Genomic DNA, 16,620 nt, shown 5'->3' on the forward strand with positions numbered 1-16,620 from the left:
CATGGTGGCACAAGCCTGTAATCCCAGCTACTTGGGGGGTGAAGGCAGGAGAATTGCTTGAATCTGGGAGGTGGAGGTTGCAGTGAGCTGAGGTCGTGCCACTGCACTCCAGCCTGGGCAACAGAGCAAGACTCTATCTCAAAAAAAAAAAAAAGTCTTTTCTTTTTGGAGCATAAACTGTAAGAATATAAACTGAAGATCACTAGTGGCCATTTCCTGCCATGTAAAGCAAACCTACTCTAGGAAGAAAATATAAAAACCCTGATTTTCAGAGAGATGCTGTAAAGAGGTGGGATATATATAGAGAGAGTGAGCTCTTATGACTTCAGTTGCATCCCTATTTCCAGCCATGCCCACAGGATTTGCTCTTGGACTTTCCAGTTAATGAGCCCATAAATACTTTTCTGCCCAAGTTGGATTGAATTGGACTTCTTCCAGGAACCCTAGATAATACATATCTGAGACTCATATCCAGACACAAACTCCTCCTCCTCCTGCAGCACACCTGCATCTCTCTAGCCTTCCTTGCCTTCCATGACCTCATCACCTCTCACTCTGGTACTGCCATTGGCTCACTGCCATTATCTTGGTTCAGACTCGCATTACTTCTCACCTAGATTGTTGCAACCATCTCCTCACTGGCCTCCCTGCCTCCAGGCTTGTCTGCTCCATGTCCAAAGACAGCCAGGTGGACAGACAGACAGACATGCACACAGCCCTGCCAAAATCTTTCTGATCACAATCCTCTCTGCTTTTCCATGGGGTAACTTAGGAGGCCGCCTGACATCTGGCATCTGCTACCTGTGGAGCCACACCTGGCACCCACCTCTCCCCAGTTCCCATTCTCACCTCTAAGCTAATGCAGAAGCTACCTTCAGGGCTTTCTTACTACTTTCTGTGTCATGAAACCCTGGGCAGTCCATCAAAGCCTATAGAGCCCTCTTGGAATAACGTTTTTAGAATCGTAGAATAGAATACATAGATTGATAATGAAATTATAATGAACACTGATATACAGTTATCAAAATATTTAAACAAATTTAAATATGGTCATGTCTTTGCTTCTTTGTTAACACATTAAATAGACAATTTAGAGGTGGGCCTAATAACTATTTGTAATTTTCAAGCAGTAAATAACATAAATGAAATTTCAAGTCATTTGCAACAACTGCAAGTGTAATGAGATAGACTACACATGATCTTTGTTGGTGACAAAGTCCTGAGTAAGTGCTAAGCTTGTTTTGGTTGGTTGCCTGCAGTCATAATGGAAGGAAACACTAAATTTCAGAAGGAGGTTGGTGACGATGGCGATGTAACTTTTTTTCTTTCTAAGTTCATGGACCTTCCAAATAAGCCCCACTCCCCATCTTTGGTTCTTTGGGACTCAGCTTAATGTCAGCCCCTCTGGGAAACCTTCTGTGATCCTTCATCACACGAGGTTGGGGCTCCTCACCTGTAACCCCACAGTCCCCTGAGCCTCCCTTTATCACACCACAGGTCACATATAATTCCATGCATTTGTCTACCTCCCTGATTGGGGCCTTCTTCATTGCGATCTGTAAAGGTGCCAGCTTTGCAGGCACAGCCTTGATCTGAGTCCAAGTTACATTGAAAAGCTGGACTTCATGTCCCCGTGAAAGGCAGGAGAGGCTTGCAAAGCAGTGGGATCCTGGAACTCATTGACACTCCCCTGATGAAGGACTTAAACTGATTTCTCGTCCATTCTTTCATCTGACGATGGTGCAGCCATGATGAGTTGAGCCTTTATTGCTAACCAGATCTGCATTTTTGTCCTGTCCCTGTCTCTTGTCACCTGTTTACCTTGGGCAACTCACTTTGCTTCTCGTCTCAGGACTTCAGTTTCCTCACCCGTAAACTGGAGACCATGACAGTACCCATCTTGTAAGGCTCCAGTAGGGATGAAACAAAAACGAATGTGAAGGGCTTAACACTCAATCATAATAACCAGTTGTCTGAGAGTTGAAAGTGTCCATGTTAGCTGTTGTTGCAACCCATTTGCTCATTCAACAAACATTTATCAAACACCTATTTTGCCAGGTGCTTTGCATACATTTAAAGCATTTCATAATACCAGAGGCAGGTTCTATTATCCGCATTTTAAATAACCTCTTCTTTTGCTCGAGAGGTGCTTAGTATTCTTGGACAGTTTCAGGTCATAAGGGATTAAGGTACCAAAAAATTTTGGGGATGGGGTCATCCCCCTCCTCCAAGATCAGGCATTATTAGGCAACATGGTGCAGGGGCTAGGGAAAGGATTCAGGTTTAGGTTTGAATCCCAGCTCCTGGAAGCCATACACACCCTGCAGGGCAGACACATTTGACGGCAATAATTGAACTTAGCTTACCCTGCGAACGACCCTATGGTCTAAGAAGAATGTGTATTCACAGTTCAGAGCTAAGGAATCCGGGAGTGGCCAACCTGGAGATTCACTCCTTATCTATGAAGGATGTCTGGGTCCCCTGCCTATCCCTTGGAATGCAGGCTGTACAGGCAATTGAGGCCCTTGGTTTTGGGTTAAAGAGCCAAAACCCTTGGTTAAAGGGCCAAAAGGAAGTTGCTTAGATAGAAGGTGCTAAGCGAAAATGCTATATAAACTGCATGCTTTTTATATAAACATGCTTTTTATGTAAACAATCGAGGCCCTTTGTTTTGGGTTAAAGGGCCAAAAGGAAGTTGCTAGGTGGAGGGTGCTAAGTGAAAATGCTACATAAACTGCATGCTTTTATATAAACAGCAGAGGTTCTCCTGTCCAGCCAGCTGCCACTGGATTGTCCCTGTATGTAAGTTCCCTCAATAAACCCTGTGTCTCGTTCACTGTCTCTAGGTCTCTTTTTGGCCTCCGGACATGGTACTATTCCTAAAGGAGTTAACAGTGGTCTGGCATGACACGCCTTGGGCAAATGACTTCATCTTTTTTTTTTTTTCGAGATGGGGTCTTACTCTGTCATGTAGGCTAGAGTGCAGTGGTGTGATCTCAGCTCACTATAGCCTCAACCTCCTGGGCTCAAGCGATTCTCCAGCCTCAGTCTCCCAAGTAGCTGGGACTACAGGTGTGAGCCACCAATGCCGGGCTAATTTTTGTATTTTGTAAAGAAACTTTTTGTAGGCTGGTCTTGAACTCCTGGCCTCTAGTGATCCACCCACTTTGGCCTCCCAAAGTGCTGGGATTACAGGCATGAGCCACCATGCCTGGCCAACTTCACCTCTTAATGCCTCTTTTTTTCTCACCTAAAGAGTGGGATAGTACTTGTGCCTACCTCATGGTAATCAGAGAATTAAAAGATCAAAATTTGTGTAAAGGGCTGAAAACAGTGCCTGGTACACAGACCTCAAAAAGGGTTAACTTTTTTTTTTTTTGAGATGGTATCTCATTCTGTCACCCAGGCTGGAGTGCAGTGGCACGATCTCAGCTCACTGCAACCTCCGCCTCCCAGGTTCAAGTGATTCTCCTAGCCTCAGCCTCCTGAGTAGTTGGGATTACAGGCACCTGCCACCATGCCCGGCTATTTTTTGTATTTTTAGTAGAGACGGAGTTTCGCCATGTTGGCCAGGCTGATCTCCAACTCCTGACCTCAGGTGAAAAAGGGTTAACTATTTTTACTTATGGGAACACCTAGCAAATTCCTCCAACTCCCTCAAGTGCCCCCAAGGAGCACCCGTTCCAATAGGCATCCTCCTCCGTGAGGCTCACTCCCCACCTGGCATGCCTTGCCATCAGTGCTGGAGAAAGATTGTGGATAAATACCACAAAGTGGTTAGGAGTGGCCACTTTGGGTTCACTGCTGGACTTGTGGGTTCAAAGGTCAGTGCCCTGGGCTACCAGCTGTCAGGCCTTCATAGAGGCTTTACCTGTCTGGACTGCAGTCCCTCATAAATTGGAGATAATCATAGCACCTCCCTCAGGAAGCAGAGTGAATAAGGGCAACAAAAACAATTACGGAGTGCCTACTCTGGCTGGACAGGTGCTACCTGATAGGAGTGATCAAGGTACTGCAGGTTGAAATGAAATAAGGCTTGTGAAGTGTTGAGGCGTGTATGCCTGCAGAATCATAAGCACTCAATATGCGTTACGTGCTATATGCTACAAACTAAATATATCATACTAAAAAATGTATAGGTCTGCTAGATTTTTAGACAAAAAATATATGCATCTGAATATCCATCTTTTGTTACTCCCATATTCATTTTCTCATTTATTCCCACAAATCAGCCCTGGAGGATAGGCAGGGTGGAGATTTTCTCCTGTTTTTACTGAGGAAAAAGAGGCACTGGGAGGTTAAAATTAAAATGCTGATAAGCTGGTGTCCGGCAACAGGAGATGACTGGGCATATTAAAAAGAAAACCGGCCCGGCGCAGTGGCTCACGCCCCTAATCCCAGCACTTTGGGAGGCCGAGGCAGGCAGATCACTTGAGGCCAGGAGTTCGAGACCAGCCTGGCCCACATGGTGAAACCCTTTCTCTACTAAAAATACAAAAATTAGTGGTCGTGGTGGCATTTGCCTGTAGTCCCAACTACTCGGGAGGCTGAGACACGAGAATCCCTTGAACCTGGGAGGCGGAGGTTGCAGTGAGCCAAGATTACCCCAGTGCACTCCAGCCTGGGTGACAGAGTGACACTCTGTGTCAAAAATAAAATAAAATAAGAAATCCAGCGGAGGGCAATGTTCCACCTCGAATCTCTGAGTGGAGAGCCAGAGGCCTTGGGCTGGGAGGTTTGATGGAGGCCTCTGGGTCCAGGGCGCCCCAGCCACGAGGACAGGCAGGAGGGCGGCGGTGGACACGCCCCGGGGCGCACGCTCGCTGGCGGCCGCCTGCCCGTGGGCAGAGGAGCGCACGAGGCCGGGCACGACGCTGGGTGGCGCTGCCGGGCCGCCCCGCGCTAGACCTGTTGCGTCCAGGGCGCAACTCCGGCAGGTTTAGGGTAAAGGGGCGCTCCGCTCTCTCCGCGCGCCCCCTGCAGCCCTGGACGCAGCACCTCCGTTTGGGACGCCCTACGCCCACCTTAACTTGAGGCTCCCATCCACGCAGCCTCTGCAAGCCTCACCGCAACCGTGCTAGGCGCGTCGGGTGGGGCGGGAATAAAGTTTTTCCAACCCAGTTTGGGGAGAGGGCTGGATGGGAAGGACCCTCCCTGCTGCAGACTTCATGGCAGGCTGCACTATGTCCCCTCGGCTCCACGGCTGCCCCGGGGGCGCTGCTTTCGGTAGGTGCCAGCCCCCGTGCCAGCAGGATGGGCTGACCTGTGTACCGCCCCCTCCCACCCCCTTCCCCATCCCCATCCCCTCCCCCGCCTCCCGCGCGCTCGGGCCCCAGCGTCTCCGGCCCCGCCTGCGCTGGGGTCGCTGCAGTCCCCGCAGCTGCCCCGGGCTCCTTGCCCAGGCGCCCCGGCCTTATTCCAGCCTGGGGAGCGCCTCGGCGGGGAGCACGGGACAGCGAGGGAGGCCGAGGCGGGGGCCCTGGGCGCCCGATATCTCCGAACCGGGGAGGCGGCCCCGATTCCGAGAGCCGGAACGCAGGGAAAGGCAAGGACGGGGCGGCCGGCGGAGGGGCGGGCGCCGCTCATCAGCCACGCCAGTCACGTCTGGGGCCACCGGCTGCCTTTTTCTTCCTTTCCCCCTTTGCTTTCTTCCCCCTCCGCTGTTGGCGAGGGCAAAGTGGCCGTGGCGGCGCCATGCCCGGGCCGGAGTGAGTGCGCGCGGGCGAAAATGGCGTACATCCAGGTAGGGCTGAGGCTGGGGGCAAGGTCCGGGGTGCGGGTAGGGGGTGCCGCGCCCCCTCTGGCTGGGAGCGCGCGGAAGGGAGGGCCCACGGCTAGGCTCCCACAAACTTGCTTCGAGAAAAAGGGTGCCCGTGCGCGGGCAACCCGTGCAGCAACAGGGGTGCGCCCCGGGAGGAGAGACTGGGGACCCCCAAACCCCGGGATGGAGGGTCCTATGTGTACTCTGCAACGCGCGCCCTTGCCTCTTGGGGAGGGAATGGGGGGTGGGGCGGACTTTTCTTCTCCCCTGCCCCCTCCCTCTCCTTGGCACCCCACCCCAGGGGAGGGGCCGTGGGGAGGGCGGCCCGGGGCGCGCCAGCCGCCCGGCCCGCCAGCTGCCGTTGCCGTGGTGACGGCTCCGGCTAATTGGCCGGCGGAGCGAGCCTGAGGCAGCTGTTCCGACCAGGAGGGACAAGGACGTCGTCTCTCCTGGGCACTGGGTACTGAGGGGTGGGGGACACCCGGAGGCCAGAGGCGCGCTGGTGAAGAGAAGGGAGCCTGTTACTTTACTCCGCTGCATTGGGGTCTGGGAGATGTGGACCCTCTTCACCTTGAAGAAACGTCCCCCAAGAATCCTTGGGCTGAAATAATTCTGAAATAATTTCTAAGCAGCCTTTTTTGGGGGGAGGGGGCGGAGGGGTGGGCCGGGCTTCTTGGTGAAAAGACCTTTCTCCTCTGCAAGAAGGGAAGTGACCGCAGGTCAGCGCCAAGGTCAAGCAGGCAGACCCGCAGTGAGACCCGTTGAGCTGCTTGCTTCTGGTGCTGGCGCCTCCTAGCTGGGCAGAGAAGCTTACAGACTCCCACGTCCAGGGTGCATCTTGGCTCACATCTTGTCCCCTCAGCCACAGCTGGGGGTGCTGCTGGTCCTCCCATTCCCCTCTGGGTCACATATCCCCTCATCGTGTCCTCAGACGCTTCAGCCTGCCGGGAACTCTGTGCTGTGTCACCTGGCGGAGCCTCTTCCATTCGTCTCCTGCCTTAGATTCCCTGAATTGGCTTCCCTTTCGTGGAATCGCCAGTTTCTCTTCAAGTTCAATGAAGGTCACATTACTGTCCACCCACTGTGTGCTGAATGTTGTCCAGGGGCTATGCAGTAGTCGCCCAACAAACACTTGGGCGACCGCCTACTAAGTGCTGGCACTGGGGATACAGTGATGAAAACAGCACAGTTCCTGCCCCTCTGAGTGCGCAATTTAGTGAGAAATGAACATGATTACCGGCTCCTGGGGTTCTTAATGGCCGCCTTCAGCACAGAGAAATTAAGTGACTTGCCCAAGGCCACATAGCTGCTTAGGGGTCAAGGTGGGATCTCAAGAGGGGACTGTGGTAGATATGTTAAGCATCTCATATGGCGATGACCCAGTGATGTTGGTTTTCCTTCTAGAACAAGGTGTTAAACTTTGTTGTCCTGTAAAGTGCCAGATACTATTTTTTTTCTCTTGGAGGCTCACATGGTCTCTGTCACAACTATTCCACTCTGACTATAGCACCAAAACTGCTATAGACAGTAGTAAATGAGTGGGCGTGGCTGTGTTCCAATAAAACTTTATTTGCAGACACCAAAATTTGAATTTTGTATACTTTGCACGAGTCAAGAGGCATTCATCTTTTTTTTTTCAACCTTTTAAAAACTCACGAATTATTCTTAGCTCAAGGACTGTAGCAAAACAGGCTGCGGGGCTGGTTTTGATCTGCGAGCCTTAGTTTGCCAACCTCTGTTTAGAATGCATGGGTTGTCTTTCTTCCTCTTTCTTTCTGGTGTGAATTGGTTCTCTTCCATAGGTGTCAAACACGTGAGCCCAGGAGACCCAATGCCAGAAAGACTCAACATGCCTGGGAACGTCAGGGCACCCACTTTCATCTTCTTTGCTTTCTCTCTGCTCCTTGACACTCATCTTACACCTGGGCTTTGAGAAAGCTGGGGAGGCTGTTTTTCAGCAGGGCCATGAGGTGACCTTGTCTCTGTTCACTTTGGTTTCATAAATGGCCTCTTTTGACCACCACATGTCTAGGAAATGCTTCCCTATATTCAGAAAATGGTCATAGATTATTATGAAAAAGTATCACTTTATCCTAAACATTCTAAAGCACTTTTTCATGCAAGCCCTATGAGGGTATAATACTTTGCTGTTTTGTGCCCTGCTGTACCTGCCGGGACAATACCCAGTGCCTACTGGGTTCCACTAGGTCTTGACAATCACCTAATTCTCATCACAGAAAGGGTGCATTTTATTTTTCAGCTGGACCGCACGCAAGTATTTGCATAGTCAGTGTCCTGTCCCACCTCAACAGCACGCCTTTGAGGTATAGAGTAGCCTTTCCACTAAAGAAGAGGTAACCGAGGCTCAGAGAGGACCCCTGTCTTGCCCAAGTCACATGATCAGTCGATGGTGAGACTAGGACTCTAGTACTTCCTGGCTCAGCTTGTTGCGTGGCCCCTCAGCACCTTTGGGTCTTGTTCTGTGTATGGTTTGAGTTTTGGCTTTAGAGAGTTTGTGATAAGTGCCTTTGACTATTTCCCAAGCTGTTGCTATTCCCTTACCACTTCGAGGATTTCGATTTTTTCACAAGCCACGTACCACCTATACTATGATGATGATGATGATGATGATGATTATTATTATTATTATTATTTTAGACAGAGTCTCACTCTGTCGCCCAGGCTGGAGTGCAGTGGTGCAATCTCGGCTCACTGCAACCTCTGCTTCCCAGGTTCAAGTGATTCTCCTGCCTCAGCCTCCCCAGCAGCTGGGATTACAGGCGCCTGCCACCATGCCTGGCTAATTTTTTGTATTTTTAGAAAAGAGGGGGTTTCACCATGTTGGCCAGGCTGGTCTCAAACTCCTGACCTCAGGTGATCCACCCGCCTTGGCCTCCCAAAGTACTGTGATTATAGGCATCAGCCACCACGCCCAGCCCTACCTATGCTATTATTAACTTAATTTTTTTTTCTATAAATGGGCTCATTTTTATTTTTACTTTAAAAAAATCATATGAAAAGGAAACATTATGTCACTAATATCATAGGAAACCAAGATCATGTGACATGGCAGAAGGCAACTAGAAGAATAAACCCAATGGGAATAATGCCACATTATTGAATTCTAGGTGGACGTGGCTGTCTCCAAGGCTCTGGACAAGATCTACTTTCTTTGTTTAAAAGAAAGGGGATGGGGAAGGGTGGAAATTGGTAAGTGGTAAAAGATGTTAACATGTAGTGGTACCAAATTGAGACTTTCTCCTCCTTAAAGGAGAATCGGAAAAAAGATAATAACTTTCTCCCTCTTGATTCAAAGTTCTGAGTTTGAGTCCCACCTCAGTTCACCTCTGGGACATGCCCGAGGTTGGGATGCAGTACTTCTAACCTATCTAGCCTACTTGGCCCATTTGGAAAACCACCTTAAAGAGAAGGAGGGGGTCTGTGCCTTGAGAACCCAGGAGACGAAGATGGGGAGGCGGGGTGGGGCCACAACAGGAAGGGAGGACCTCCTTCCTCAAGAGGACCAGATTAGGGCTTCCTTTTTAGTTCCCTCTATTTGTGGGTGGTGATAGGAAACACCCCACCATCACCATTGGAGCAGAATTGGAAGGTAGGGCCTCCGGGAGGGCGGGGGAGCCAAGTAACATCCACTGTGTGCCTGCCTGCATGTTAGCTAATCATGTCCTTTTGGGTTGGCTACATGGCTATTTCTGTATAGGAAGGTTTGCTCTTCTCCTGAAGTGTGGCTGCATTGGATAGCATGACTATCTATCCGCCCGCTCTGATTCATAACAGCATACGGTGCAAATCAAATCGAAATGCTAAAGTTTCCCATTTATTTGGTGTTGGTTAACCAGGAGGCTACCAGCAGCCCCGAAAATAGCAACACCTTGTTAGGATGTTAGGAAGTCAGCTCCCTTCCCAGGATGGTAAGTGGAAATATGCAGGGCTTTTTTTTTTGTAAATATTTTTTGAGTTGCTGGAATATTGCTAAACTGGTCTTGTCTCTCTTTCTTTAACCCCTTCGTTCCCTTACGCCCTTGGCTTCATCGTGGATCTTAAAAGGGCAGTTGGAACCATTAAACGAGGTGGGTTCATTTGATGATTTGTTTGGTCTGGTTTCTAATCAAGAAATGCCTGACTTTCATTTTGGAGTCTTATGTGGGGCTGTGGGGATATTGAATATTCAACAATAACCTGGTGTTAATAACAGCACAGTTTCCATTCCTTTCTACCGAAAGGAGATCCCGGTTTTGAAAAGACACCAGTTGACAAGACAAGTTTCCCTCTCCACCCCTACTTATTCCGTTTGATTATCTCTGTCTGTTTCATGTCACCGAGATTTTTTAAAAATATTTTTTCCCCTGCTTTCAAGAAGACACAGTAATATTCATTGTGTTTCGAACATATCGTATAGCCCTTATGATGTTGTATAAACCACCCACATGTCAAGAAAGACGTTCACATAAACTACAAAAGAAAATACCTGCAAATGTTTTGCTTGCTGCTAACGGCTCCAGCGAGTTGATGTTTGCTATCTTTGTGCCTGCAGTTGGTAAATAGAAATGGAAAACATTTTGTTCTAAGTGCTGAGCAGCAGAGCCAGAACTCCTGAATGTCTGTTTCTCATCCGAGATCGGCTGCTTGTAATTTTGGGTGTTATTTCTCCTCTTCCTCTTCCCCACCCTGCCCACCTCCCCTCTCCCCCATCCCCCCGCCCACCTCCCCCAATGGCCTCAGGGTTTTCTTTCTAGAATCTCTGATCTGCTGCTGTGCAGATGGACCTGCCGGCACTGCTGTCAGAAGTGCTACGAGTCCAGCTGTTGCCAGTCAAGTGAGGATGAAGTTGAAATCCTGGGACCTTTCCCTGCTCAGACCCCTCCCTGGCTGTAAGTAAAACTGCTCTGAACTTCTCTGAAATCAATTTCAAGACTTTTCCTTTTTAATGAGAAGGTGGGTTGGGGGTCTGGGCCACGGGAGGGAGGATTTGGGGGCATGAAAGAGAAGCAGGCTGAGTTTCCAGGGACAACTTTGCTGCAGACTGGGGATATGTTCTGTACCCCTCATTTTGTTCGGCAAGCTGGCGAGACCAGCTGGTGGTGTGGTTTTAGTTCACCTAGTGGCACATCGGGCCTTCTGAGATATGAACCGTGTAATGCTAAGCGTGTGGGCATTTTTAGTCACGTGGAGTGTGGTTCTGAGCAGAAAAGGAGATCTGTGAGCCGAGCCTCTATATTCTTCAGGGGCTGACCGCATTCTGAGGGTTTCCATCCAAGTCAGCGTGACAAGATTCCCTAGCACCCAGCCCAGGGCCTGCGCATAGTAAAAGCTCGATAAATATCCATTGCATGGATGGGTAGACGGAATGAACAAACAAGTGCCTTTTTGCTGCTCCGAACAAGAACTTCAGAAACAGGGAAGCAGAAAAGCACCTCCAGGCTCCATCCTGTCCTCCAACGCTGTTTATGTTCTCTCTGGCATCTTTCGTTTTATTTCTAATTTGCTCTCCTCCCGCGCCTGCATACAACATCTCCATCTGCCAGTCGCTCAGATATTTTGGGAATGCAGTTTTGAAGCTTCTCAGCCACGTGCCTGGTCCACCTCTCCGTGACTGAGAGAGGGACGTGGTCAGAGAGCCTGGGTACAGTCAAGAAGGTCGGGGCTGGGAAGGATCAAGAAGTTATCAAGTGAGCTTGTCATGATTCGGAGGGGCAGGCCCAGAGAGGGAGACAGACAGCGGCCAGGACCCACAGCTGGAGCCTGGCAGAGTGGAAGGAGGCAGCGCTGTTTCAGCTCAGTCCTTGGCCTGAGATTCCAAAAGTCTCTGGTGTCCCATCTTTCCCTCCAAGTTGGGGGCTCATGCCTCAGGCCTCTCATTTTCTCTTCTTAGAAGCAAGTATCAAATATTTCCATAGCAAAATGGTTCTGTATCCAGGCTCTGTGGTCTCAACTACTATTTCTAGTTCTGTGACCTTGGGCAAGTGGTTTGATCTCTGTGTGCCTTGATTTCCCATCTGTGAAATGGGATGATAAAAAGAATAGTATTTCTCTCAGAGTTGTTGAAGGGAGTCGATGAATTTGGAATGTAGAAAAGTAGTTAGGAATGCTCGATACTTTGTTGGTGATCATACATGTAAGTAACTCTGGCTGGGCGCAGTGGCTCATGCCTGTAATCCCAGCATTTTGGGAGGCTGAGGGCAGGTGGATCACTTGAGCTCAGGATTTCGAGACCAGCCTGGGCCACATAGTGAGACCCCCCATGCCCCATCTCGACAAAACATCAAAAAATTAGCCGGATGTGGTGATGTGTGCCTGTGGCCCCAGCTACTCTGGAGGCTGAGGTGGGAGGATCGCTTGAGCCTAGGAGGTTGAGGCCACAGTGAGCTGTGATTGCGCCACTGCACTCCAGCCTGGGAAAGAATGACACCCTGTCTCAAAAATAAATACATAAATAAATAAATGAGATATGCATATAATATGCTTAGCACAGAGCAAAAGTTTTATAAGCATTTATTTCTGTCAGTATTAGGTTTCAATAGAGATGAATTAAACTGATACAAACACAATGTTAAAGAACTCTTCCATTATTCATTATTCATAAGTTGTGGCCTGAATCCTACAGGTGTGTGTAGAGTTGAGATTTTTGGTGAAAGCAACTCATTAATCAAGAGATAATTCACAGCCGGGTGCCGTGGCTCTCATCTGTAATCCCAGTGCTTTGGGAGGCTGAGGTGGGAGGACTGCTTGAGGTCAGGAGTTTAAGACCAGCCTGGGCAACACGATGAGACCCCTATCTCTACAAAAATTTAAAAAATTAGCTGGGCACGTTGGTGCCTAGAGTTCCAGTTCTTCGGGAGGCTGAGTTGGAAGGATCGTTTGAGCCTGGAAAGTCAGGGCTGCAGTGAGCTATAATCACACCACTGCACTCCAGCTTGAGCAACAGAGCAAGACTTAAAAAAAAAAAAAAAAAAAAAAGGATTCTACTGGTCTATGTAGCAGAAGTTAGTTCAGTCCATCTGATGTCCTTAAAGCTATGCTCACAAGAATGCTATCTCCATGTGGGCAGGGAGTTTTGCCTGCCTTGTTCACTCAGAAAAAGTTGTTGACTGCCAGACTATCCTGCAGGCAGAACTTGCATCCTGAAAGTGCCAATCATCGGTTGAAAAGTTAATCTCAGTTCCTTTTGTAGTTATTTCTTAAGTACAGTGTGCCAGGCGCTGTGGTATACACAGGGCTAGATAGGGTCCTGTGACCATGCTCAGGGAATTTTCAGTCTCACGTAGGAGGTAAGGCAGGTATGTAAGTCAGGTTGCCCCCTAGAGTTGTGCATTTACACCCTGCATTCCATATATGACAGTCCTGCATAAGACCTTGTTATGAAAGAATCAGGAATGATGGCTTCAGGCATAGTTGGATCCAGGAGCAGAAATCATGTCATCAGAGCCTTTCTCTCTCTTTCTTTCTCTGTTTCTTCTGTATTGGCCTCATTGTTAAGCTTGTTTTCTCCATGTGGCAGCACTAAACTTGCATTCTGTTGCGGTTGCATAAAAAACGAACAAACAAACAAAACAAAACCAGGAAAGACTCTTATTAGCCTGGCTCGGGTTATGTACCAATCACTTTCACTTGGAGGAAATGGTGCTAGAATCATGCCAGTTACCTGCCCACCCAGGAAACCAGGGAAATGGTCATTTCCACCAGAAACACAGGAACTAAACTATTAGACCAGGGGTTGGCAAACTTTTAAAGGATCAGATAATAAATATATTAGCCTCATGGGCCATATGGTCTCTGTTGCAGCTACTTATTTCTACCATTGTTATGCAGAAGCAGCTGTAGACAGTAAATGAATGGGCACGTCTGTGTTTCATTAACACTTCATTTACAAAATCAGGCAGTGAATTTGGCTTTGTAGTTTGCAGACCCCTGTAATAGACAATTGGGGTAGTGCGACTAGAGAGGAGGAAATTGACTAGAGAGGTGGGCAGACATCACCCCTTGTAGAGATAGGGGTCTCATCGTGTTGCCCAGGCTGGTCTTAAACTCCTGACCTCAAGCAGTCCTCCCACCTCAGCCTCCCAAAGCACTGGGATTACAGGTGAGAGCCACGGCACCCGGCTGTGAATTATCGCTTGATTAATGAGTTGCTTTCACCAAAAATCTCAACTCTACACACACCTGTAGGATTCAGGCCACAACTACATCTAGGAAGAGCTGGGGGAGCCTGCAAGCTCAGGTTGAGTTGCGTCTTGAATGCCAGAGTAAGGAATTTGGATTTTCTTCGATACCAGCGGAGACCCCTCACAGGTGTTGAATATCACAGCCAGGTACCTGTTTGCCCCCGAGATGTCCAAATGTTGAGTGTTACAGATGCACAGCCTAGGTTCTCATGCTGAGCTGGAGGACAGTTGCGTTTTGCCTTGACTGCTGCTAACCCTTTGTGTAAGCAGGGGCAAGGGGGCTGGGACCCTCTGGGAAGATACTTCTTTTGGTTTTGCCACTAGTAGAGAAGTGGACTGGAACTTTCCCAGCAGGGCCAATACACCACAAAATTCCAGGTGGCACCATTCACATGGTGGCCCTTATGAATGGCACCACCTAGGGTTGTGCAGTCTACAGACTGAACAGCTGTGCGTGACCTTTGTGCTTCCCAGGATGAATGAGGTCTCTTCTGAACACTGGGCAGTGCTTAATACAGTTTTGACACTCAGCATAATGCAAAACGGTAAGAGAAATCTGTAAAGGGAAGATGGCTAAATCATTCAGAAAGTAAATTTACAGCTTTGTGTTTTCCCCAGATTTATTTACCAAGTGGGCAGCTGCATGTTATCAAACAGACAGGAAGTGGAAATGTCAAGTGTATGGGCTTTGCAGTGCTGTTCCTACTGCGACATTTGAGCCAAGAAGCATGGGACTTGCCTCTGTGGACTGGCACGTGGCAGATGAGCTGGCCCTTTGTGTGTGCTCTGCGTGTGATCTTGGGGATACAACATTAATTGTCACATATGCTCATGTCCTGTGGGCCCCCAACTTTTCTTGGCTGGGCTGGGCTGGTGAAGACTAGGAAAACTGCACCATCTGACTGGTGCTTTTTGAAGCAATGCCAGAAAGACCCTCATTGAAGAGTGAATTAAAGTCAAGTTGGTTGATTGTTTGTCGAACAAGCACATATTGAATGCCTACAATGTGCAGAGCTCTTACAGCCCTCTCAGAGATGCCCCACTTGGCGATTGGGAGTGTGTGCCATTTAGAGTTTAGCATTACTGGCTTAGCTGGGGTTCTGCCTTTTAACAGTGGTGCAAATTAGTTATTCAGCCTTCTCCCAACCTGTATTAGTTTGTTTTCTGTTGTGATAAAGGGATACCCAAGACTGGGTAAGGTTCAAGTGATTCTCCTTTTTTTTTTTTTTTGAGACGGTGTCTAGCTCTGTCGCCCAGGCTGGAGTGCAGTGGTGCAATCTCGCTCACTGCAAGCTCTGCCTCCCGGGTTCATGCCATTCTCTTGCCTCAGCCTCCTGAGTAGCTGGGACTACAGGCGCCCGCCACCATGCCCGGCTAATTTTTTGTATATTTTTTAGTAGAGATGGGGTTTCACCGTGTTAGCTAGGATGGTCTCGATGTCCTGACCTCGTGATCCACCCGCCTCAGCCTCCCAAAATGCTGGGATTACAGACGTGAGCCACCGTGCCCGCCCAGTTTCAAGTGATTCTCATGCCTCAGCCTCCCAAGTAGCTGGGACTACAAGTGCATGCCACCACGTCAGGTTATTTTTTGTACTTTTAATAGAGATGGGGTTTCGCCATGTCGGCCAGGTTGGTCTCGAACCCCTGACCTCAAGTGATCCACCCACCTCAGCCTCCCAAAGTCCTGGGATTACAGGCATGAGCCACCATGCCTAGCTCCTGATAACACTTTTGAAGAACATCAGATCAGTCTCATCTCATGCACAGGATGCGTCTGAAGACCTCACAGCGTTCAAAACTTGCATTTTTCAAGACGAGTTTTCCCATAGGCTTTAATGTCAAGTTGGGGGGGATGCAGCATCGGAAGGCATAAATCTACAGCCATTATGGCTTAGGAGCATGTTATTAGCAGCATCAGTCTCAAAACGACGTCACCAGCTGTTTTTCTACCTCCTTTCCCATCCCTCCAGCATCCTTACCTAGCTTTATGAGTATTGGGGGGGATCTTAAAGCCACCCCAGTTGTAATAATATCAACTAAGCTGGGCATGGAGGCATGCATCTATAGTCCCAGCTACTCAAGAGGCTGAGGGCGGGAGGATCACTTTGAGCCCAGGAGTTCGAGTCCAGCCTGGGCAACATAGTGAGACCCTGTTTCTTAAAAAAAAAAAACAATGAATTGATCGATCAATCAATAAAAAATGTTTCAAGATGTATTGAGCACCTGTTTACTACGCAACCAAGCACTGTTCTAAGCATTTTATTTATTTTTGAGACAGGGTCTCTTGCTGTGTCACCCAGGCTGGAGTACAGTGGCACAATCATAGCCCACTGCAGCCTCAAACTCCTGGGCTCAAGAAGTCCTCCCGCCTTAGCCTCCCAAGTAACTATGACTACAAACACAGACCACCATGCCCAGCTAATTTAAAAAATTTTTTTGTAGAAACAGAGTTCTGCCATGTTGCCCAGGCTGATCTCAAACTTTCGAGCTCAAATGATCCTCCTGCCTTAGCTTCCCAAAGTTTACATTCTTCACAAAGTTTACAGTTGTGGGCCACCATGCCCAGCCAACTTTCAGTAGAGATGGGTCCTGCTGTGTTGCCCAGGCTGGTCTCAAACTCCTGGCCTCAAGGGATCCTCCTGCCTTGGCCTCCCAAAATGCTGGGATTATATGTGTG

General features: G+C 48.8%; 1 protein-coding gene across 6 annotated transcripts in view; it reads left to right on the forward strand.

Annotated features, from left to right (window-relative positions):
• The first annotated feature begins 5,127 nt into the window (after positions 1 to 5,127).
• Positions 5,128 to 16,620, forward strand: part of SYT17 (synaptotagmin 17) — a 99,928-nt gene continuing 88,435 nt past the window's right edge. The window contains exons 1-3 of one of the 6 annotated variants that reach the window (XM_034939957.3): positions 5,128 to 5,226; positions 9,832 to 9,849; positions 10,502 to 10,650. Coding sequence is in view for 3 of the 6 variants with exons in the window: in XM_034939956.3 (XP_034795847.1) it covers positions 9,660 to 9,690; positions 9,827 to 9,849; positions 10,502 to 10,650 (203 nt within the window). In the remaining 3 variants the exon portion in view is untranslated. Of the gene's footprint in view, positions 5,227 to 5,320; positions 5,744 to 9,401; positions 9,691 to 9,826; positions 9,850 to 10,501; positions 10,651 to 16,620 lie in introns of those variants that run through there. The other 5 variants (XM_003830565.7, XM_008956018.5, XM_008956017.5 and 2 more) reach the window with 5 other exon arrangements.

The sequence above is a fragment of the Pan paniscus genome, chromosome 18 (assembly GCF_029289425.2).
Source record: "Pan paniscus chromosome 18, NHGRI_mPanPan1-v2.0_pri, whole genome shotgun sequence".
Classification (NCBI taxonomy): domain Eukaryota; kingdom Metazoa; phylum Chordata; class Mammalia; order Primates; family Hominidae; genus Pan; species Pan paniscus.